This window comes from Lissotriton vulgaris, chromosome 11 (genome assembly GCF_964263255.1).
Source record: "Lissotriton vulgaris chromosome 11, aLisVul1.2, whole genome shotgun sequence".
Classification (NCBI taxonomy): Eukaryota; Metazoa; Chordata; class Amphibia; order Caudata; family Salamandridae; genus Lissotriton; species Lissotriton vulgaris.
The window spans coordinates 833,763,935-833,788,534 of record NC_141699.1 but is presented as its reverse complement, the minus strand read 5'-3'; the positions used below and the strand labels follow the sequence as shown (position 1 = coordinate 833,788,534).

Sequence of the window (24,600 nt, the reverse complement as noted above, 5' to 3'; positions counted from 1 at the left end):
GTGGTCGTTCCATCTAAGGTTGAGGTCGCCCATAATAAGATTGTCGTCGCCATTAAGTGCGGATTGGGTGATCAGATCCGATAACTGAGCTTTAAATTTGTTGGAATTGCCTGGGGGATGGTAGAGGAGGTGGCACTGACGAGAGCTATGACCGTGAGATTTGATGTTGACCGACAGGCATTCGAAGGAGCTGTGCAGGTAGGAGGGAGCTTCAGAGACTGCGAGGTTGCTTTTGTAGATGATCGCTATGCCGCCACCTTTGTGAATGGGCCTGTCTTTGCAGATAATTGAGAAGCCGGGAGGCACCAGCATATCCAGAATGGGGTGGGATAGGGAGTTTAGCCACGTTTCAGTTATGAAGGCTACATCCAGGTCATGGGAGAGGATGGATTCAGCTATTTCCGTTGCATGTTTGACTGCAGACCGGCTATTGATAAGCATGCAATTCAAGTGGGGCGGGTCTTCTTTTGCTTTCAGATTGTCAGGGTTGGCTCTGGGAATGGGGGACAGATAGAGTGGGGGTCTGACGGTTCTACGGGAGGGCAGGTCCCTACCTACTCCGGTGATGACTTGGATCGAGGAGGAGAGGGTCGAATTCACGGGTGGGGCCAGGGCAGGCTGGTTCGGGGGGAGTTCGTATGAAGCAACGAGTGCGCTCACTTCTAGAGGGGAGAGGGAGGTTAAGTTTCTGATAAGTCCCAGACCCAAGTGCCATTTGCACCAAAGCTCAGCCCTCCACACTCCACGAACTCCACGTTGACTTTACAACCACCATCAATAAGGGTCGTTTAGACTGGTGCAAGGTGCCCACTAAAATAGTGGACATCATATGTCAGGCGAACTTCTTACAAACAACATCTATCACTTGTGGTCATCTGGACATGCTAGAACGGTGGCAAAATAACAAGTTTAGGCTGACCGCGATGCAGTGTGGGACAAGGTTATTTATAAAGAAGAGGCTGAGTCACGAATATACCACACACAACACATTCAAGGGTTGCTTGTAATTCAAACCATTGTGGTGCTCGAGTCATGAGGGCCAGCCATCTTTTTCTGCAAAGCCAGGAAATAAATCTCCTTCAAATTCAAAGAAAATGTGACTCTGCACCCATACCCCAACAATTTCCTAGTTGGTAACAACTTGATTATTAACAGCAGTAATTCAACAGCAATATTTATTCACACACCCCCAGAATATTTTTCCTTGTTCAAAAGGTATTTTTTATTCATTAATTCTTTCATTAAAGCATTTCATCTTGGATTTTTGCTGTAGCCAACGAGTTTTGTTTAATAGCACTTCTTCAGGGCTCGTTCAATACATATCCTCGGAATTTCAACAGAATGTTCTCCACTCAAGATTCAAGAGCGCTAGATAGTGCAATGTTCAAATAATCTGTATATACACTGAAAGTTCCTGCAAGCCAATCCAAGAGTAGAAGAAACTGGATGACCGGAAAGTGACCAAACATCAACTTCTACGTTCCCAAACAAATACTTAAATAAATAGTGAGATTGTTCTTCAAGTTGGCAGATCATTCAAGAGTAAATTTGGAATTTAGAGACTGCATACCACCCTTAGAAGTGCTTTGAGTGGCAGAAAATGTATGGGAAATATATTTCTTACAATCAATGCATCACTGGGAGTGACGAACAGCTGGTGGGGCGGACTGCCAGCACCAGTTTCCTTTGTGGCAGCAGCCGCTACGCCAATCCTTGCGCCCAGATGCACCTATAATTTCCCTGCTGGACTCCCGTCTGCGGCTGCACAAGGCCGGTCCCTTCCTCTTGGCTCTATCTCACCACTCCAGATCCTACCACAAAGGTATTCATTAGTCAGGTGGAGTGACGATTTTATTATAATGGTGAAACAGAGGATTGAAGGGAGTTGTGTAGTCCCCCTCCCCTCTGTGTCTATCGAGTCCATGCTGGAGAGAGTGGTGGGGATTGTAACCAACGAAATTGAATTGACTGAACAACATCTATCACTTGATTATGGGAATAAGGGGAGACTGCTACAGGATCCAGTATCTGGGGGTAATGCCCAAAATACAGCTGCATCGGAGGGTGATATTCAACCTTCTAGTGCTATACCTCGCACCAACGTAGGTAGAACCTTCATTCCAACCCCATTCCCAACCCCTCGAGCTAGCAACAATCCAGACCCATGCGGCCATTCAACAGCAGACCACCTTTCTTCCAAAAATACAGCAACAGAAAGGAAAAGAGTACAAAATAAACAGGTGGTTAACAAAAGAAAACAACCTACCAGAGCCATAAATGGAAACAACTGACTCCTTACATGGGCACAGCCACTTCAGCCCTCCCAACCTGACAAAACTCAGCAGTCTTTATCTCAGAATCCGGATAATATTGACTTGAGCGGTAGTGCACTCCCTAATTTCCCTCTACCCAGTAACGACTCTCTCTCACATGAAGTCCTGTGCAGTCGAATCAGTAATACCTTGGATGACATACTTCAGCCATTAATGGTGCATTTTACGAACATAGAGAGGAAATTAGACTCTGTGCGCCCCCCCTGCAGTGTTGGATGTCAGTAAGATCTCTGGAAGTGGAACTTGTGCTACCCCATTAACTGCATTGTTTATGCTTTCCACGTTATGTGATAATGCAACACAAGGAACTGGCCGCCTTGCTGAAATTAAGGCCCTTCATAACTCCCAAATCAGACATATTCCAAGTACCATTTGTACTTCACTAGGAAATATCTCTATAATCGACACTAAATCCCTTTAGAAAGGCCAGACCGATGACAACAGCAGTACCACCTGTAAATCGGGACATAAAGCCATTTAAACAAATAACGATCCTGAAAGCTCTTTAATAGGCTGTGAGGCCGACACAAGCATGGTCATTCTGGACCTTCCACCTGCATCTTGTCCCTACATTGTGGTCCTAGCCGGGGGACGGCCTCTGAGGGTTGCTAAAGAGAATCCTGGGAGGAACTGCGCAATAAAAGTGTGGACTGGCTTAGTAAACATAAAAATTGTAGACTTGCCCAAAGTAAAAATGTATTGATGGTAAGGAAGGTGGGATGGGTCAGTCGCTCCAAGAAGAACTTTAAAGGCGATGGTATTATTATACACTTTAGCAGGCCTGGAACTTTGCCCATGTGATAATTTGTCTGTACAGTCCACCTTCCATTTTATTTTATTTTGTAAATATTATGACTGTGAACGTAGAAGATGGATCAAGCAATATTTGAGACAGGGCTATTGGCGACAATGTAGACCCGCGTACCTAAGTTTACAAGAATTAGAAAATGAGAAATGTATTATGGTAATGACTGGCTTTTTAAAGAGTATCTTGAGGAAGCGGAAACTAATGATTATGCATAATTGAGTAATGAATTGATCCTTATATGTAAAATGTTTATAACAATGATTGTATTAGTTTAATACTTTTTTAAAAAGGATTTTAGGGCCCAGTGAAATCTAGTAATTATGAAATGTTGTATATATCTATGTAGCTTTTATGATTGTATCTATTTTTTTAAATCAAATAAAGCTTTTTCTGATTCTGACTTTAGCAGGCCTGCAATTGAACGCAATCTACTCAACTGTCAGGAGGCCGTTAATGGCCTCGATACTAACATCTGTTGCCTCCCTTTAGGCTACTTCTACAAACCATCACCTGCGAGGGCTCTTGCCCCCACCCTATTTTCTATAGAAGAAAATATATTTGCAAGCTTAGAGGGCCTTGATGGGCTCGATTGACAAATGTTTACCCCTTTAGGCCAGCTAAGTATGGCAATAAGTAATTTGACCACTGATCCAGTACCACAAGCTATAATCAAACCAAGTACAACTGGCAACTTGGAAAATCACGAATTGAACATTTTGAGTTGGAATATACTTGGTTTACGCTCTGAGTTGCTTTGCTTGGATTGGCTCTCTTTTGTCAGCCAATATGATATATTAATGTTCCAGGAGACCGGGTTGAAGAATACTGTTCATATTGCCGGTTTTGTATGTTGTTATAACCCAGCATCTTTATCAAGGTTTGGGCGAGTGATAGGCGGGTAGGCAACTTGGGTAAACATTGAACCTGGTGGCAGTGTTAAGGCCCTTGAGATAGCTGATGCAAAGTACCTGACCGGCAGATATTAAAGAGGTTTAACATTAATTTTACAAATTTTTATAACAACGATTTTACAGATTTGCCCAATAGTAAATGTATATCTTTATCTAAGAATATATCCTCAATCCAGAAATGTGTAAGTAATAGCAGTCAGCTCGCAGGTTTTTGTATATGAGGAGATTTTAATGCTAGACTTAATTCAGTTATCTCACTCTCCCTCCATTGTAGGGTCCCATTCGGCAATGTTACTGATAGTATTTCTGATCTAAATAGGTTTGATGCAATAGGACGAGTTGACATCTTTTTGGGTCGCCCAAGACTTAGAAAATGCCTTGGAAGTTACATATAGTGGCACAGAACAACCTTCCACCTTCAGGGCCAAAGGCCATTCCTCCATAATCAATTACATTTTTGTTTCCTCTGACCTTGACTTTTTACTTCATGGTGAAGTGATACTTTCTTTTGATGGTGATCATGACCCCATTGCAATATCTTTTGTTATATCTCCCAAATCTTTATATAGTAAGGAGGTTTGGGCCTGCCAGCTTCCAGTGATGGACTAAGACCAAAATGGAGAGCAGCAGCTTCTGAGCACTACAAAAAAAGGATTGGTGAAAATCTTCCCTTGTTTAAGGCATGTCTTACTGAGACTGTTAATGTCAACCCCAAAGTCGCTTCTTTCACTCACCTTTATATTAAAATTAAAAAAGAGCTTATGGTCTCAAGTAATCCAATTTCAGACCAGCCCAGATGGTTCAATCGGTCGTGCTCTGTTGCGAGTCGCCAGCTGCGATGTGCCCTCAAGGCACCACCAAGGAACCCTCTGATAGTGGTCGAATACCATAGGCAATATAAACAGGGTATTTCAGTCAGGAAAGCGGAATTGATAAATAGCCAGTGGGATTCACTAGTTACAGCAGCTAGCAATAATAATAATAATGTTTTCTGGAATGCTGTTAAAGAAATGAAACAATCAAACTTAAAAGCGACTCAGATAAGCTTCAATATCACTAGCAAGAACTGGGAGGCACATTCTACTAATGTATATGCCCTGGAACAACCTGATGTAAACATTCTGCCTGAGCCTGACTTTGCTTTAGTATTATTGACCCTTGAAGAAATAGAGGAGGTATTACATCAGAGTGTAAAGAGAAAGGCTCCCAAGCCAGGTGGGGTACCCAGAGATTTCCCAAAATATAACCCTGAGTTTTGGGCACCTCTATTTTTAAATGTGTTAAATAGCCTTGCCTTTGTCCCTGCACCTTATACATACATGGTCTAATTCCATAATTGTCCCTATTTTTAAAAAAAAGAGGATCGCTCTTTGCCTAGTTGTTATAGACCCATATCCTTAATCGATGCCACCCTAAAAAGTTTAGGATGGGTCCTATATAATCGTATAAAGGAGTGGGTCAAAGAGAAGTCCATACTTTATCCAGTATGGCTTCAGACCCAAAGTTGGCACAGTAGTGGGGTGCCTTAATTTAAGCTTATTAATAGACAAATATACTTTAGCTAAGAAGTCCCCAATTTATTTGGCCTTTATGGATTTTTCCACCACTTTTGCTCAAAGCTGTGGGCCATTTTATTATCCCTAGGATTAGATAAAGCACTTGTGCACTTTCTCGCATATTTGCACAGGGACATGAAAGTGAGGATCAGAATTAATACTCAGGGGGAGGTTTCTGGAGATGTTAGCATTCCTAGAGGCGTGAGACAAGGTTGCGTTTTAGCTCTGCTTTTATTTATCTTGTATATAAATGATCTTCACCCATTTTTACTTATTATTAGCCCAGATATAAAATAAAAGGTTCTCCCTTGCTCTCCCTTGCCATCATTATTTTATGCTGGTGACGCCGTATTGATGGCCCCCGGCCCTAATGCATTGCATCATTTGGTAAGTGGTTTTGTAAATTTTATGGAGCTATTAAATTTGCAGACTAATTTGAATAAGTCTTTTATAATGTTGTGTGCCCCAAAGAAGCATACATGGGTTAACCTGAAAGTGAGGGATCCATCACTCCAATACACAAGCACTTTTTCCTACCTTGGCATGATCTTTTCTGACAATGGATCTTGGCAATCCCACATAGCACTTAGTTGGAGCAAACTTTTCAGAGCAGCAGGGCTTATACTCAGTCTACCTCTCCCCAGAAAGGGATGAACCTTGGTTCCGTTATTGAACATCTTTAAGAAACATTATCTCCTAATTTCCACTTAAGGGGCTGAAATTTGGGACATTGATACATGTCCCCAAATTCAATCGGAAGAGAATAGATTTTGGAGGAGAATCCGGGGGGGCACCAATCTCGAGCGGTACCTTCTTCAGCCATAGTGAACTGAATATTCCTTTTGTTGAGAACTTCATTAGCAGTAGCCCACTGCTCCTCTTGTTTGCAATCTGGAAAAATGCAGAGGTAGATCTTACACATAATATTATATTTGATTGTCTCTCATGTAACAAAGGTAGAAATAATATGTGGTTGCCATACGTTGTAGCCTGTATGTATAAGTTAAGCCTCCAACAACTATTTGAGAAACAGGCTGACCCTCTTTCCATTACCAAAAGACATTGTGTACCGCCTGGTTTGAATTCAAACATGCGGAGAGACTGGAGAATGAGTGTGACAAACCAAGAGTGGTAGTATATTTGAACATGAACCCTGATGGGGCGTATCCCAATTCAAAGGTATCTGACAAGATCGATGGGGCAGTGGGAGCACTCCCTGCTTTTCTGCCTCAGGGAAAGCAGGTCAATAATCTGCTAAGCTTTTCACTCGGTTTTCAAACCAGTCTAGACTCTTGTACCTGTCCTTCCAATGGGAGATCAGGTCAATCAATGAGACATTTTTACTGTTCTGTGATTTTAATTTAATATACACTAAAAGTTTTTTTTCGCCACTGCAATACAGTTTTTTGTGAAACCTATGAGACCTTGCTTCAATGAAATAATGAGAAATGCATCTTCATGTTTGATTGTTTCTGAAAACGGCAGTGCGGGACCGATATTCGATGACTGTTTTCGAAGTGCTTAGCCCTTAGCGGTTTTACATTTTTTATGATCGCATTGGTTTTATTATCTTTGTTGGATATGCTGCCGGGTGTAAATGTCTTTTTAAGTATTTTTATTATTTTATTTACGTTTGTACTTTTATGGTTACTTGTGTAATTGAATACAATATTTAAAATTGATAAAGGAGTAATAATCCAATGATGGATGGGGTCTTTGCATTTACTCAAACTTCCGTGGGAGTTACCATACTCCACGCCTCATGGGTTTTGACTTTGGACACTTTCGTTTGCTTTCATTAAGACCCCATCCATCAATGGATTAATAAATATTTATTTGAATATTGATTTGGGACCTTAAATCCCAAAGCGTCTGGTCACTTTCCAGTCAACCTGGTGTATGAGGCAGCATGAAAAGTAATTGGCTTGTGACTGACGATGAAAGTTTTATGATTTGTCTACTTGGAGATTGATCAGAATAACCTGAACACATGGAGCCAGTGGAAGAGATTTGCAATCTAGTGAGAACAGTACTCTAATATTCTTGGCCGTACAATGCTCCCTCCATTACTTTTTTTTAACTTCAATAAGGACATGGAATGCGGGTAAGAAGGGCTCTGTCCGATTTAATACGGTGTCAGCTATGGGACTCAATAAATTATTTGAATGTTAATTCTTTCTTTAGATTTCAACATTGGTTACAAGACACCCCTATGCTCGGTGGTAGACTGCAAATTTAAAGAAAGGTTGAGATGTGTCAACTGCTTGAGTCAATAACTCATGTTCACTATTTGATGTAAGTTATATGAAGATTCCTAGAAACAGTTGAGATGTGTCAACTGCTTGTTACAATAACTCATGTTCACTATTTGATGTAACTTATATAAAGATTCCTAGAAACAGTTTTCTTTCAAAATCATTCAGAGGTCTTGCTTACCCGTAATTCTGGAATTTTGGCAAAAAAAACTACTATGGTCAAAAGGTTGGAAATTGGGTAGAAATCTACTACTCTCTTCTTTGCACGCTCATTATAGGAAAACAAATAAAATCCCAAGTAAGTTTATATCCACTATGGGGAAGAACTGGTGTGGACTCTGTCTGACACAGACTGATAAGCAGCAACTATTAGTGCCCAAGTTCACACACACACACTTTGACGTCCAGGAAGTGAAATGGACCACAAAGCTAAATGAAATTGCTACGCCATGCTTGGCTACATTCCTCAGCCAGCAGACCTTTATCAAGCCTGTCCCTAAAACAGTGATCTCATTTCAAAATTGACCAATCAAATATTCCTGGGTCGTACAGTGCTGCTGTTCTGTAAGATTGGTCTGTCCTGATCGGTAGAGATCTAGATTACCTTTGTCATTGCCTATGCATGTGAGCATATCTGATTGTCTTTTATTTGTCTTTATTCCTGACAGGTGCATCACTTCTGAAATGGAGATTGTCTCTTTCTGCTTCTCCCTAGGTCTCACCTTTTTGGCTGTGGCATGGAAGAGCAAGGTCATGGCAGTCCTGCCAGGTTACCAGGGTCCCTGCAAACTTGTGAGTGTTCATCAATACTTGTTTTTTAAACTTTCAAGAATAAGGTGGGTTGATTTATAGAAGGTTGAAATTACAGAGAGCTCTTGGAGGAGATATTGTAACAGAAGGAGGCGAGCTTAGACATATGCATGTATGGGAGGATTCCATTTGCTATGATAAAGGCTAGAAAACATTTACTCAATTCTATAGCCTTTAAAGCTCTGATGAGGGCTTGAATCTAGATAGGAACACACATGTTCACTAGCATGCTTATCAATAAGCTGTGCATCAAAAATGAAAAGGAGAGAAAGGGACTACCAGATTCTGTGAGGTTATGTACAACACTGAGGTTGGATCTCAAAGGGAAACATTATGGATCCGATTTTGAAAGATAAATATATGTGTGTATATTTATTCACATGTACATTTGCTACTACACTTATGTGTAATTTTACATATAGAAAAAAATGATTAAAGTTTATTATTTTTAATATATTCTAATGTACAACATAAATGTAAAATAATTTAAATATTAAATAACAATATGCAATAATAACATACAATTATACAGCAAATTAACTTTTCAATTGATGTGTATTCAGTAAGAAAATGAATACATTATACTAAATGTATTTGTAAATATGAATTTTTACTATAATTTAAAAATATTTCTCACTATCACTTTTATTTGATATTTTGTTACATTAGCTGAACATTACACATTTAATTGATTTAACAACTTGTTTAATTTAAAAGATGAATTTCTTTTTTCATTTGAGCTTATTATTACATTTATTAAAAAAATATAATAATTATAAATATTTTTCAATACATTAAATCTCTGTGTGTGTGTGTGTATGTATGTATGTGTGTATAAGGAAAAAACAGTAGAGAGTAACACATTAACTGGAAGGGAACTGGGTAAGTCACAATCGTCAGTCAAAAGGTGTTCCCTTGGTGATTCCTCAAGCGTCTATTTTAAAAATATTATGTTTGACCCAAACATTTACAAACCACGTATCTACACTCTTTCATCAAAACACATCTCCAACATACTAGGACTGACTGTGCTCCCTTGGTGTAAGTAGAACCACAAAAAGGCGCTAAATTCGATAAGAATATGCAATCTCACTATTTCAGTTGTAAATTGTTTCGTTTTATTAAAACAAAATTAAAATTAAAAACATTTCTCTTCAGTATTAACAGTTTTGTTCTCAAGAGGCCATAAATCTTCAAGTCTCTATACTGGATTAATACATTTACTGCAAAAATTACATATTTCAATACGTGATTCCAAAATTTCCACATGTATTCACAACCATATGCATAAAAAGTTTTTGAAAAATACATTTTTATGTCGACGCATTTCGGTGGAGCCTTGTTTCATACCACCTTCCTTAGGACAGTTAAAAACACAATATTTTTTTTTGTATAAAAAGCTTTAATTTAGTCTCCAATGGATCATCTGGAAAGACTGCCGACAGATTCTCCAATTCTCAATTTTGGAAACCTTATGTAGAAAACTATGATTTTTCATTAAAATAATCCTTCAATCTTCCTCTCCTATTTGGGAATTCCTTTTGTTATCGGTTATTCAGATGTCATTTAACCCTTCAATTTATGGTGTTATTTCTTCCACTGTGTTTTTTTTTCGGATTTGGTGAAATAGAAGCACCTCGTCTTTCTCTTTCTGTTTTCAGGGATTTTATCAATTTCTCCCCGAATTCCATTCTAAATCACGGCGGTAGATAGACATGTCCTTTTCGTGTAGGGGATTTATTGTAATTCCACTTTAGAAAAACATGGAAAAATGTATTTGATATGTTGCAGATTCATCCTTTTAATACAATAGCAGACGCAGAATATAGAACATAACAGTCACCATTCAATGAGAGGAAAAAAGTGTGCCATCATAGAGATTTCTAAATACAAAGGCTTACCATCCAGAAAAGACCTCTAGTAAACTACATGGCTTATTTTCTGAGTTAGGGTTATGCCTAAATGGGGGAACAGCGTTTACAACGGAACTTTTACCAAGCAGTACCTTTACCACACAACTTTTACAACGCAAGTTGTTACAACGACTTGCGCTGGGGGGCGCTGTAGAATAGGGAATAGTTTAATTTACTATCCAAAACCTTCCCTACTATCCACGGGGACTGGAGTTGGAATAGTAAATGAAACTATTCACTATCCAGCGCCCCCCAACGCAAGTCGTTGTAACGACTTGCGTTGTAAAACCTGCGAGGTAAAGGCATGCGTTGTAAAAGCATGCGTAGTAACGACATACATCCGCCTAAATGTTGCTATTGGGCTAATACTGCTACCTTGGGCCTCGGAAACAGGCGAGGGAGAAGTGTATCACATCACATCAGTACACCATTCTCACTGGATAGTTAATGAGCTGTCTTCCAGTATGGCTGCAACCCAACTTCAGCATTCTGCTATGGTGGCCATGCTTCAACTATCAGCTTCATTTAACAAAGCTTTGGATTTCTCTATGTTTTCAGCACAGGGTTGATCAATGTGAGTGGTTTATCATCTGTGCGAATATGAAATGTCCCTCAAACAGGTGGCATCTGAACCTTTCAACTGTCCCAACATAAACAGTATTTCCTCTCAATGAATGAGAAGGGCTCCAAGTTGTTGAAGTAAAAACCAGTATGTACTCAGACCTTTCCTTCATCAGAATCAGTACCGCCCTAGACCATATGTGCTGGCATCGACCATGATACAACACTACAGCCCAGCAACAAATGACTACAGTGCTGGCACAATGTGATTTAAGTCTTCACATATTCATGCCAGTCATGCCTTTAGCTATTTAAAAATACATTCTACGCTGTGCATAAACTATTTAAGATATCCTGCTCACCTGCAAAGTTCTTTAAACATTTGGCATAAAAGTCATATAAACCTCAAAAAGGATGTCATCTGTTCTCCACTCGGTGGTGGAGGAGAACACACATTTTATACACCAATTATTGTTGACAACCCACACTATCGCTGGACACCACCACATGCTCTAAAAAATCTAAATTCTTCTGACAAAAACACATCCTTGCTTTCCCTGAATAATCCCTCTTTCTTCCAAAATAGACATCACTTATCCAACACACCATCATTTTCTTCCGAAGTTTGCACACACACTTATATATTATGTTAGAATGACACCAGCAAAATGAAATTCCATAATATGTGGAACAGCAGCCGTTTCAAACGGATGATGGTAAGAACAAACTAACAGGGATTCAGAAAAATGTAAAGATACAATGTGGGATAATAAAGGCAGTAATGTGCTGTGACTGCTGCCACAACTCCACCTGAAGGTACATCTACTAGAATTCATATTTTGAAAAAGGCTCGCATCTCCACGGGAGGCAATGGTTATTAGCGGAAGCCAATGGCAGTTAAGTCAAACAAACTTGTTTAGACTGCTCAAATCCAACCACCTGTTCAGCTCGCCTTTCCTTTTACCTAGAAAGTGACAATCTCAGGAGGCTCAAGAGCCACAAGAAGCACAGAAACTCCCCTTTTGAAACCACAAAGATTCCACAAGAAAAAAACTTACAAGCGTTCCTTCTCAGGGATGGCCCCCAGGATCTGGAATGCCCTCCCGCCAGAAACAAGACTCATCTCATCCACTGCCTCCTTCAAAAAAGAAGTCAAATATATCCTCATGGCTAAATTCACTTGAACATTAACTATGCAATTACTGTTTGCCTGTTTTCCTCCCCCTTGTATTTCAGTGCCTCAATCGACCACACAATCACACTCTACTACCTGGCATTGTGCGCTCCCTGCACAAATTGCCTTATTAAGTTTCTCTATTGCGGTCTCCTTTTATATGTATGTACGAATTGCCTTATCTTTATTGCGCTCTCATCTCATATGTATGTAAAGCGCTCTGATATCTGCAAGGATCTTGTTCGCCCTATACAAAATTCTGAAAATAAATAAAATAAATAAGGGGGTAACCATAAAGGAGACCCCATGGACTCAGGTATACCTTCATTATACTTGTCCCGCGACACATAAGCCAAATGGCCCATTCCACGCACAGTGCTTGACTTCTATTCTACCACTTCTGAGCCTAATGGCATCCAGTGGCGGTCTGGGATCGCAAATCATCCCTGGCAATTATGTCTGATTGGCCTCGGGTGGGGGGGCGGGGGTGAATCTGGTTGTGCTTTTGCTACAAGGGGCTGATTTTGCAGCACTGCTGCAAAACCCGCCAGCCACCAACAAAAACGGCCCCCACCAGTACAAAACCGGCCCCCACCCTTCGGGCCCACTGGGAAACGCCAGTCCAGTCCTGATGGTATCCCTGAACCCCTTAACCTTTACAAGAACAGGCTTCATACTTACTTAGCACTTACTCCTCATCTTTGCTATCTGTCTAGCATGCCTCAAAACCTTAAACTGCCATTGTGCCTCCTCCTTATTGTTTATTCCCCATGTGAGAGACACTTATACTTTTTCTTTTAATACACATATCTTTATTTACAATATTTTAACCAAAATATTCAAACATCCATGTTGTCCAAGAGAGATATCATGTGACATAAACTAAGCATCACTCCACATTGCATGAAATGTGATTACTGACACTACTGTAAAGCTGAGCCCAAATCAGACAGTAGATTGTCAGTCTTGTCTCCAGTCTTCCCCTTAACATGAAGATCCTCACACACTTCCTCACATATGGCCAAGCCCATAACAGTGAGCACTATACATTCCCACACTCTCATAACCTTTCAACATCATCAGTAGCACATATCACGGCTCCATCACAAACATTGTCTTGCAAACAGTAGCAAAAAGCATAAAGAAATCACAAGCCTGATATTCAGCTTTCACGCCTGGAAAACGTTTAGCATTTTGTCCATTGTGAATGATCTCCATGTCGCATACATCCTTCCTTCCTTCCTTCTTTCACACTTTACACACACAGTTAAAACTCCACATCTATGCACTTTGTAGATATATTTCTTGTCAAGGTACACATCTGTGTAGATCGGTATAGAAATTCTATACATACCTTTCGAAATTTTGGTTTCTATATTTTGTCCTTGATGTTTCCGTACCACAATAATATGTATTGATATTCAGGGGGCACACCTGTTTAGCAAATATATACTTACCTTGATGATATTGTGGTAGACGATGTAGTGGATGCAATACTTTTGTATGTCATTATTAATGACATTGGTATACTCTCATAAGACCTTTAACGTTTTTGGCTAAATCATACAACTGATGCCTTGTTAGTTAGGTGGTATATTTATTGAACTCACAAAACGTAGCAAGATCATGTAAGGTTGCAACAAATCTAGGGCCATATTACCAACAACTAGCGATAATTTTTGTCTCTAACTTGTTTAGAGACAAAAATTATCGCCGCACATCGGCGATTTTTATCGCAGATAAACCTTGCTATTAGCAAGGTTTATCGCAAATGCGATAAAAAACGCCCGCAATGCATGAATATCGCTGAAAACTCAGCGATATTCATGCATTATCGAGCAAATGCTCTTAGCCATGTTATCCACCTCCCATTGGATAACATGGCTAAGAACTGCTCAGGGCAGGTGTTAGCTTTTGGAGATATTCGCGCTTAGCGCGAATATCTCCAAAAGTTGGTAATAGGAGATAGCGATGTTAGGGACTGTTTTCAGTCTCTAACATCTTGGCACGCCCACTTTGCATGTCATTAGTGATAAATATCACTGACATGCAAAGCGGGGCCCAAGATGGTCGCTATCTCCTTTTAGCTGTCACTAACTGGTGTTAGCGACAGCTTGGTAATAGGGAGATAATTTTATCTCCGCTTTCTTGGCTTTTAAAGCCAAAAAAGCGGAGATAAACCCCCTTGATAATATGCCCCCTAATGATTAGAGCACATATTCCCTCCTCCTAAAGACATATGGGCCCATGCATCAAAATTCGGTAAAACAAGTCGCAAATAAGGATTCGTTTTCCGCGATGCATCAACAGATTCGGTATTATTTACCGAATCGCTAAAAATCATTAAAATATACCAAAACCACAATAGCAGGTATATAAATAAAGATTAGCTAATACCGAATTAGCAACTACCGAATCGGTTTTTGCGATTTCGGTATTAGCGAATTCGCAAAAAAAGAGTCGCTTTTGGAAGCAGGTTGATGACATCACAACCAGGAAGTCATCCAGCCCATGCTTCATTCAGTGCCCTGAGGAGCCCAGAGGAGGAGTCAGAGCACAGGAGCTGAGCAGAGAAACACTAATTCCACAAACAAGCAACACCACTGCAATCCAGGATGGAGAAGGATGCACGCCAAAATACAGACACGCCCAGAAAGAGGAGGAGGACGTTTTCTGACAAGGAACTGGAACTTCTGATTGAGGGGGTGAGCAGCAAGCATGACAAGCTGTTTGGTAAGCTGTCACTAATGGTGCCTGAGGCGGAGTAGCGCAAGATCTGGCTGCGCATGAAGGAGAGGGTGAATGTGGTTGGAGTCACGCACCGCAGCATAGATGACCTGAAGAAAAGGTGGTATGACCTCAGAAAAAGGGTGAAGGAGAGGATTGCTGAAAGGGTGAAGGATGCAGCTGCCAGATGGGAATCATAGCTCACAGAGGCTTTTTAACTCTTGCTTTGGTATATTTTTAACTAACTCACCTCAATATTTTCTCAGCTTGCCGCGCTACTCCACTGTTGCACCACAGCCAATTAGGAGCTGCTGGGGGACACAGGAAGGATTTCCCTGCGCAGAACACTAGGCGCCATCTTGTGGGGAATCCAAGTTAGCAGGCTAGTTTATTTGTCCACCTACTGCCGCCAACATATATAATCCGGACCTGGCTGCACGAGCAGACACTTAGGGGATTCCTGAGGCGGAAGCCGGGAATCATAACTCGTAGAGGCTTTTTAACTCTTGCTTTGGTATATTTTTAACTAACTCACCGCAATATTTTCTCCGCTTGCTGTGCTACTCCACTGTTGCACCGCAGCCGTGTAGGAGCTGTTGGGTGACACAGGAAGGATTTCCTTTCGCAGAACACTAGACTCCATCTTGGGGGGAATCCAAGTTAGCAGGCTAGTTTATTTGTCCACCTACTGCTCTTGCTGTATATAATGACACCATCAGGTGGTACGCGCAGTGGGCGCGCCGATGGCACGCCAAAGGCAAGCCCGTCTGTGCCCATCCCCGCCAGTCCGAGCCGGGAGGCGGGAAATGCTGCCCAACTCGCTCCCAAGACCCTACCTGCTGGGTTCATCTCCTACATGAGGAAAGCGCTACTGGAGATTAGTTCTTCTGTTTCTAATAATCGAGAAGCGATAAATATCTGTTCCACTAAATTTCATGCAGTACTAGAAGGGCCTGTAACTTGTAATACTTGAAAGAATCAGTGTTGTATCGAGGGTTTCGGTCTGAGCGAATGTCCTGAGGATTTCTCGCAAGCTTACTCTGGGCCAAGCTATATTTTATGTAATGCAAGATCCCTGGTAAAACACTCTATCGAAATCTGGGATATGTTGTCCACCTACTCTCCAGACATTTGCTTTTTTACAGAAACATGGCTAACTCCTTATAACTGCCCTGCGATTTATCTGGCAATCCCTGATAACTATAAATTCAACCATTTGGATAGAGAGGGAAAATTGGGAGGAGGAATCGGGCTAACTTTTAAAAATCATCTACAAGCCCAATGGTTGGCGACAACTTGTAATGATACAGTGGAAGTGGGTATCTTTAGGGTCTCCATGTCGCCTACCGTGACCTGGGATGGAGCTTTACTTTATCGTTCACCAGGACAGAAAATGAATTTTGTCAATTACTTGACGGAATTCATAGCTACGCAGGCTTTGCGTCAAGTAATTTTATCCTATTGGGGGATTTTGATTTTCATGGAGAGGATTTGTCTAACCCTGATGTCACTCAGTTGTTCTCAAGTCTACAGGACATGGGCTTATTACAACAGGTCTGCGGCTCCACTCACAGCGCAGGCCACATGTTGGATTTGATCTTCACGAATATGGAACATTTAAAGTTTCAGTTATAGTGCCCTCTGACATGGATCGATCATTATTTGATTCTATTCTCATGTCCGCCTTACATGGATTGCTCTAACCGAAAGCTTTGCAACCCGTTAAATTCTCAAAGGGGAAGACCCTGGCAGAAGCTTACCCTGGAAGCATTCAAGGAGACTTTCCCTCTTTTTTACAAGGACTCCGGTCAAAATCTTCAGGACAACTCCACTAAGTTGGCTAGTTTCAATTTGGCGGTGACACAGACTCTGGATGTAGTCATCCCAGAGTGCAATAAGAAATCCTCTACCCGGCGGAAATCGGCCCATTGGTACTCAGGGGATCTAAAAACTGATAAATCCTCATGTAAAAACTTAGAGAGGCGATGGGGAAGAACTAAACATGAGGCGGATAAACAAAGATATAAAGCAGCTCTGTCTCGCTATCATCATAAAATCAAAATGGCTAGATGCACATTTATACAGCTTCAAATAGAACAAGACGGAAACTCATCTAAGGCACTGTTCGATATCGTGAAAGACTTTGCCTCCCCTCCCGCCTGTAAAAAATCATTTCTAGAAACACACAAGCTTTGTGACGCCTTAGCGACATATTTTCAAAATAAAATCTCACTAATTTATGACAGTTTTCCTACCAGCAATCCTGATTATAGTAGATCTACTGGGGACACTGATGCTGCCACTATAGTGCATTGCCGTCATCTGAAGCACTTCAAAACTATCTCTTTGGAGGATACAAAACATCAACTTCAGACAGCAAAATCGGGATATCCGAGTGACATCTGCTCCCCTAATACAATGGCTCTTCTTTCTCCCATTTGTGCCCCATCAATTCAGGAAATTCTCAATTCCTCCATTGTAATGGCCTTCCTTCCAACAGTCTGGAAGGAAGCATATGTCCAACCAATTCTTAAAAAACAAACAGCAGATCCTAAAGTATTGAATATTTATAGACCAATATCCTTGCCACCCCTGTTGGGGAAGATACTGGAAACACATATAAATAAACAATTGAGTCATTACTTAGAGATGAATAACCTGCTGGATCCCTCATAATCAGGCTTTCGGCCAGGCTTTAGTACCGAGACCGCCTTATTGGCGTCACTGACTCAATAAGACAATCCCTGGATGAGGATGGTTCCACAATACTCATCCTCTTGGACCTCTCCCCAGCCTTCAATACTGTCTCCCATCGATTGCTGTTGGAGAGGCTACAGGAGTGTGGTGTTGAGGGCATTGCCCTGAATTGGCTAAAAAGCTTTTTGATGGACAGAGGGCAAACTGTCACGTTGGGTCCTTTCAGGTCTCAAAAATTCCGGTTTGATAAGGAAGTACCACAGGGCTCCTGCTTGAGCCCTACTCTCTTTAACATATATATGACTCCACTGGCCAAGATTGTTCGACCCATCGGTTTTGAGATTATATCGTATGCTGACGACACTCAGTTGATCTTCCCTATGGGATCAAACCCTAATGAGGCGAGACTGCGATTTTCGGCTGGAATGATGGCCATTTCAAACTGGATGACAGAATGCTGTCTCCAACTCAATCCAGGGATCCAGGGAAAACGGATCTTATGCTTCTGGGAAGAACTAATAATCTCAATATCGCCGAATGGTGGCCCACCCAGCTGAAAAGGGCGCCCAACCCCTCACCATCAGTGAAGAGTTTGGGTATACATTTGGATGACAAATTGCCTATGAAGGAAAATGTCAAAAACATCACAAGCTCCTGCTACTATAGTCTTCCTCTTCTTCCTAGAATCAGTCCATAATTACCAGTGAAACATGGCAGAACGGTGGTCCAGGCGATGGTGGTGAGTCGGTTGGACTATGGAAATGCTCTACTGGCCGAAGTGGATGAAACTTTGGTAGCAAAACTTCGAGTCATCCAAAATACTGTGGCAAGGGTGGTCTTAAATCACCACCCAGGATCTCCATCACTTCCTCTGCTCAGAGAGCTTCACTGGCTCTCAGTGAAAAAGAGATCATTCTTAAGGTCTGCTGTTTCACTTTTAAAGCCATCAATGGTACTGGTCCTGGTTACCTGCAAAAGAAACTTTGTAAGCAGATCTCCTGCCGTAACCTGAGATCAAATACTAGGGCATTGTTGAAGATCCCTTGTATCCAACGCACTCTTCTGGGGGGCAAAGCCTTTTCATATATTGCCCCTAAATACTGGAATTCTCTACCTGAGGTCTTACGTAAATGGTCCTCCTCTCTGGTCTTCAGGAAACAACTCAAGGCCTTCTTATTCTAACCTTCTTCGGCTCTGTTATTCCTTTTTTTCCTCCGGTTTCTTTCTGCCTAAGTAAGCGCTGAGATGCCTCTGGGTGAGTCATGCGCTATATAAGAGACCAATAACATAACATAACAGGAGGGGGACTTCTACAGTCACTCCCAACACAGCCCTGGAGGACCTCGTTGAGGGTATCATTGAGCCTGAGGCAGTCGTGGGGGTCACCCAATTGGATACTTCCGGCGCTGCGACTGGAGAACAAGGTAAGATGCATGCCTGTGCTGATACGCAGCGTGTTGTATACCCATGCCCATCCCACCAGGCCAATCACAGTGCACAGGTAGAAGTGCCTAACACACATACCCTCACAGAAGTGTTGCATCATGGGAGTTGTAGTTATGTCATCCAAGTGCGCATGTATGATCCAATATTTTAAAGAAATGAGACCAGAAGCACAGGGCCAACAGTCTGTCCAAATATGTCATTTATGAAGTAGAAAGTATGCAAAATGATAAACATATACAGTCAGTAAATATCATAAGTATGCACTGTTTCACACACAGATGCATCACCCCTGTACTCAGATGACAGCGGACGCCTCATCATATCAGAAACACAGGCAGGGACCGATGGAGAGACTCCGCAGGGACGTCATTCCACAACACCACCACCACCACCAACAACAACATCAGCACCCCTACCACCACAGACAACACCACCAAGACGCAGGGCAATTGTCCCCTCTCTGCAGGTGATGGAGACGGAGCAGAGTCCAGCAGCCACAAATGTCTCACAACAGTCACATGTCACTCCGCCAGCTCCAACACGAGCACGTGTCCGAGTCAGACAGCGGCGTAGGCCCCTGGGAAGACTTGCAGAGGGATCTGAAGAGCCTGCACACAGCTACGGTGTGGTTGAGTCACAGATGCTGCGTGTTCATCACCTGCAGGGGAGACACATAGTAGCAATGAACATTAACATAGCAAAATTGGCTAGCAAAATGGTCACGATGACAGACGCTGTGCGTGAAATGATCACAGCCGTTGCAGAGGGGAATAGAGAAATCAAAGTGCGCCTACAGGAGCTAACCCATGCGGTCCTAGCAGGGCAACACAGCGAGCGCAGGAGGCATTGCCAGAACTTGCTCCGTTCCAATGCATCCATTAGGGCCTTCACAAAGCTCTGCAACAGCACAGCTGTACTTTCACGAAGATCTGTGTCACTGCAGGTCGACCTGGGCCATTACTTTATTGATGTGGCCAAGACCTTGGGACAAGTGACCACTGCAGTGGAGCATCTGCAGTCTGGGACATTTAGGGCCCGATGTAGGTGGCTCGATACCGGTTGGTAAACCCAAAATTCAGTAAATTTCAGTCTTACCGACCAGTATTGAGCCATTTCCTATGTAGGTGATGATTCGGTAAATACAGAATTTGCCGATTCTGTATTTACCGAATCATCATTTACCGAATCGGTAAATGCTATGTAGGAAGCACATATTAGAGTGCTTATGTGCATTTAGGATTCGTTATTTACCACCAACTACAAGTTGGTGGTAAATATCGTAAACCTTTAAAAAAGCAAATTTGTGCTTTTTTAACTGTGCCATGTGGCAGACATACATGCCCTTAGGGCATGTATGTGTGCCACATGTGCACACATGCACGATTCAGGGGTGCAACAGGGTGTCAATGTGACCCCTGCCACCCTTGAATGTGTTCCCCAAATTACCGAATCGGTATTTACCGATTCGGTAATTCCCATTCATTCCTATGGGCCTCCAGGCCCATAGGAATGAATGGGAATTACTGAATCGGTAAATACAGATTCGGTAATACCGAATATTACTGATTCAGTAATATTTAGCGATTTTTTTGTTACATAACATTTACCGATTCTGAAATACCGAATCAGTAAAATTAGGTATTTTAGAATCCGTAAATGCCAATTACCTACATATGGCCCTTTGTGCCAGCAATTTGGGAGTGGAGGAGGGGAGTGAGGCAGCATCAAGCGTCAGCAGTGTCTCTGTGCCGGAACACAGCGACATGAGGCGCAGTTCGCGCAGCTCCACAGCCACTGACACACATCGTGGTGATGTGGAGGAGTCACGCGACAGGAGGCTGGGAGTACGTGGAAGGCGCAAATAGCCATGTACTACCGGCTATTTGGCCATGGTGATGTAACCATGGGCCACCTACATTACTTCAAGATACTCCCATGATGCCAACGGATATGTATCGCTGACAATGTTTTGAGTCTGCATCATGTAGACGTATCATTCATATACAATTAACAAGTGCTCATGTGTATTAAACATTTGCACACCAGATTATGTAGTGATGGCTCATTCTTACCTGTCTCTGAAGTGATGTTGTGTGATGTATGTCCGCCTCCTTTGACCTTCAGCTGTGTTAAGCACTTGTGCCTGTCGGTGTTGTGGGGGGGATGCTTTGCACGAAAGTTGTCATCTCCGTTCACCTCTATTGTTATCCCCCCACTTGTGGCAATGTTGTGCAGCATGGCACACACTGCTATTATTGGCAGCAGGTTACTGGGTCATACTCTAATGCCCTGTCTTGTGTAGGATCCGGAAGCGACTCTTGAGGATGCCAAAGGTTCGCTCTACCACATTCCTGGTACTGATATGTGCTGCGTTGTAGTGCTGCTCCTGAGGTGTTGCTGGGTTGAGGTAGGGAGTGAGGAGATATTCACGCAAGGCGTATGCGCTGTCACCTGCAGGGTGGGGAGCAAAGGGTTAGCGGCATGAATACAATCACATATGTGAGGATGGAGTTGATGATTAGGCATAAGTATGTACCTAGTAGGTGTCCCTCTCCAAATTCACAGTTGAGCAGACACCTGTGGATGTCACTGTGTCGGAATATGTAGGCGTTGTGTGTGCTTCCAGGAAATTGCGCTACAATGTCTGTAATGATGTGCTTGGCATTGCACACGACCTACACGTTTATGGAGTGATAGGACTTCCGGTTGCGGAATATGTATTCGTTGGCTGAGGGGGGACAGATGGGGACATGCGTGCAGTCAACGCATCCAATGACATGGGGAAATTGTGCCATCTGGTCAAAATCCTGTTTGGTGCAGTTCAACTGCTGTGGAGTTGTGGGGAAGGCGATGTGGGTATGTATCATTGTCAGCATGGCATCTAGGAATTTTCAGAAGAAGCGTAATAGTGCGCTTTACGATACGCCTCCGGAAAACGCTACGACCCCCTGGAAACTTCCAGACGCCAGCAGGTGCAGGCTGCATAGGACCTGGACGTAGGCAGGGATGGCAATGGTCCTACGGGTCTGGTGCTGCAGTGGTGGTTCCAGGTCAGCAATGCGGCGCATGATCATGGCACGATTCAGTCTGTACTTGTCATAGATTAGTTCCTCAGTCTGCCCAGCAATGTGATGAGCACCCTGAATACCCTCTCCTGGATCCTCCTCTAGCACTGTGCTGCAGCATTGATTCTCCTCCTCCCAGCAAGCACGTAGATGGTAGCCATTTTGGAAGACATACAGGGTCTCCAAAAGCATACTTGAGGGGTTTCTGATTGTATCCACCTGTAGGTAAAACTTTTTTTTTTCCTTCAACCAGCTTCACCTCCTGGTTGAGATTCCCCTTATTTTTCTCATGCTAAATTGCGATTTGGTTGAATTTTGGTATTTGCGAATTTTGATGCATTTCGTTGCGATTTTTTAATAGCGATGTTTTTCTCAGTATTACCGATTCGCTTTTTTGCGATTTGGTAATTTACTGAGGGTTTTTTTGAGATTCTTTATTTTTTTCAGTATTTGGGTTGATGCATTGGTAATTCAGGTTTTGTGTTCGGTAACGGCCTGTTTTACTGATTCGCTATTTTACCAGGAGCTAATTTGGTTGATGCATGTGCCAGTATGTATAGTAATACTTTTAGGGAATATCAAAATGTTACTCTAATCTTTCACAGAATCCTATAGTTTATCCAAACAATTTGAACTCCATGATTATATTCAGAAAGTAAGATGCTCTGGCCTTCCAAACGCAAATGATGAACCAACAGCAGATCTTCCTTCTTGGGAAGCATGGGGCCAGATGTACGACCCTAAATTTCATTGCAAACAGGTTAGCGAACTGTTTGTGCTTGCAAAAACGAATAGGGCCATGTACAATTCCTATTTAGCGAGTCACAATTATTTTGTGACTCGCTAAATAGGAATTGCGACTCACTATTAGGAAAAGGCGTTTAACCCCTTAAGCGCTGCCGTCGGCCAATGGCCGACGGCAACGCTACCTCGCCAGTGCTGCCGTCGGCCGTTGGCCGACGGCATTCCACCCATGCTCGGAAACGCCCGCACCGCGGCTGAATTACCGCCACGGTTAACGGGTTAAAGGGATTTCCTTCCTAATAGCGACTCTCTACCCCATGTTTGAATGTTTTGCGACTGCAATTGCAGTCGCAGAACACTCGCAATTTACCTTTCCCTTCAAGAGGGTGGTAATTCACTCGCAAATGGGAAGGGGTCCCCAGGGGACCCCTTCCCCTTTGCAAATGCAGGGGAAAATATTTTTTAGCGGCGGGCAGTAGCCCCAGGGACTACTACCTACCCTTATAAAAGGAAACAAAAATGTTTCATTAAAAAAAAAAGCATCCCGTTTTCCTTTAAGGAAAACGAGATGAATTAAAAAAAAAATGCTTTATTTAAAAGCAGTCCGAGACATGGTGGTCTGCTGAGCCCAGTAGATCTTCATGTCTCGGACTGCTTTTAAGGTGAGAGGCTGCATGGTGACAAAAATAAATTGCACCCTCAAGCAGCACACAAAACAGTACATATCGTGCAGCACTACTTCAGTGATTGCCACCAAAGTACTGTATACAAGGAGCATTATTCATAGTCATTTCGAAGTGTAAGTTCAGCTGCAAGATGTAATTTACCCTTTTTACAAGTATGTACAGCGATGCCTGTCGTGCGCAAAATGTGAATTTTATACGAATAAGAAGGCTTTTTTCACGCACTGACAAAAGTTTTTCAAGAGAAGTTCTAAGAACCTGTGATTTACACACCTTCTGATGGATACTCCAGTACACATTTCTAACTATTTTCAGGGCTGGACTTAAGTAATCAACAGCATAAATAAATAAATAAATAACTAAATAAATAAATAAATACTGTCAATGCAGTAGGACTGGTCACGACAAGCTACTGTGATGGTCAACGTCTGCTTGCTGCTTACTTCTGATCTGGATTTCTTTCCATGCTCCGGCTCTGCACTTCTTTTTGCTTGCATATGTGTTGTCAGCTGCCGGAGCCATGCAGGTTGGGTAACATGACTACACCTACAATTTGTGCATGCTTCCGGGATCTATATCGTACATAACACTTCCACTTGTGAATTTTGAAAAACAAGATACGGGGTTTGCAGCAAATGGCAAGTCACAGATAAGTACCCCATTGCCCTACACACATCTGTAGGAGTATTTAATGATCTTAAATCCAGAGCACTCAAGCTTCCCATGTCCATGTGTGAGTAGTCAGTCCAGTTCCGGGGTTCCGGGGTTTTCTTTGCATTTCATTTTCGGTGGGACAGTCCATCCTACAGAATCCATATTTGCAAGTCATTAGCTAGTGTTCTATTGGTACCAAGGAAAGAACTACTGAACTCAAATGAGGCAGAATACTATGAAAGCACCTGAAAGAATTTGGGAAG

General features: G+C 42.2%; 1 protein-coding gene across 2 annotated transcripts in view; it reads left to right on the top strand.

Annotated features, from left to right (window-relative positions):
• Positions 1-24,600, top strand: part of NRROS (negative regulator of reactive oxygen species) — a 37,808-nt gene that overhangs the window by 10,863 nt on the left and 2,345 nt on the right. Inside the window, exon 2 of one of the 2 annotated variants that reach the window (XM_086943948.1) lies at positions 8,532-8,655. In XM_086943948.1, coding sequence (XP_086800074.1) covers positions 8,548-8,655 — 108 coding nt within the window. In that variant the 5' untranslated portion in view covers positions 8,532-8,547. The remainder of the gene's footprint in view (positions 1-8,531; positions 8,656-24,600) is intronic. The other variant, XM_086943947.1, reaches the window with a different exon arrangement.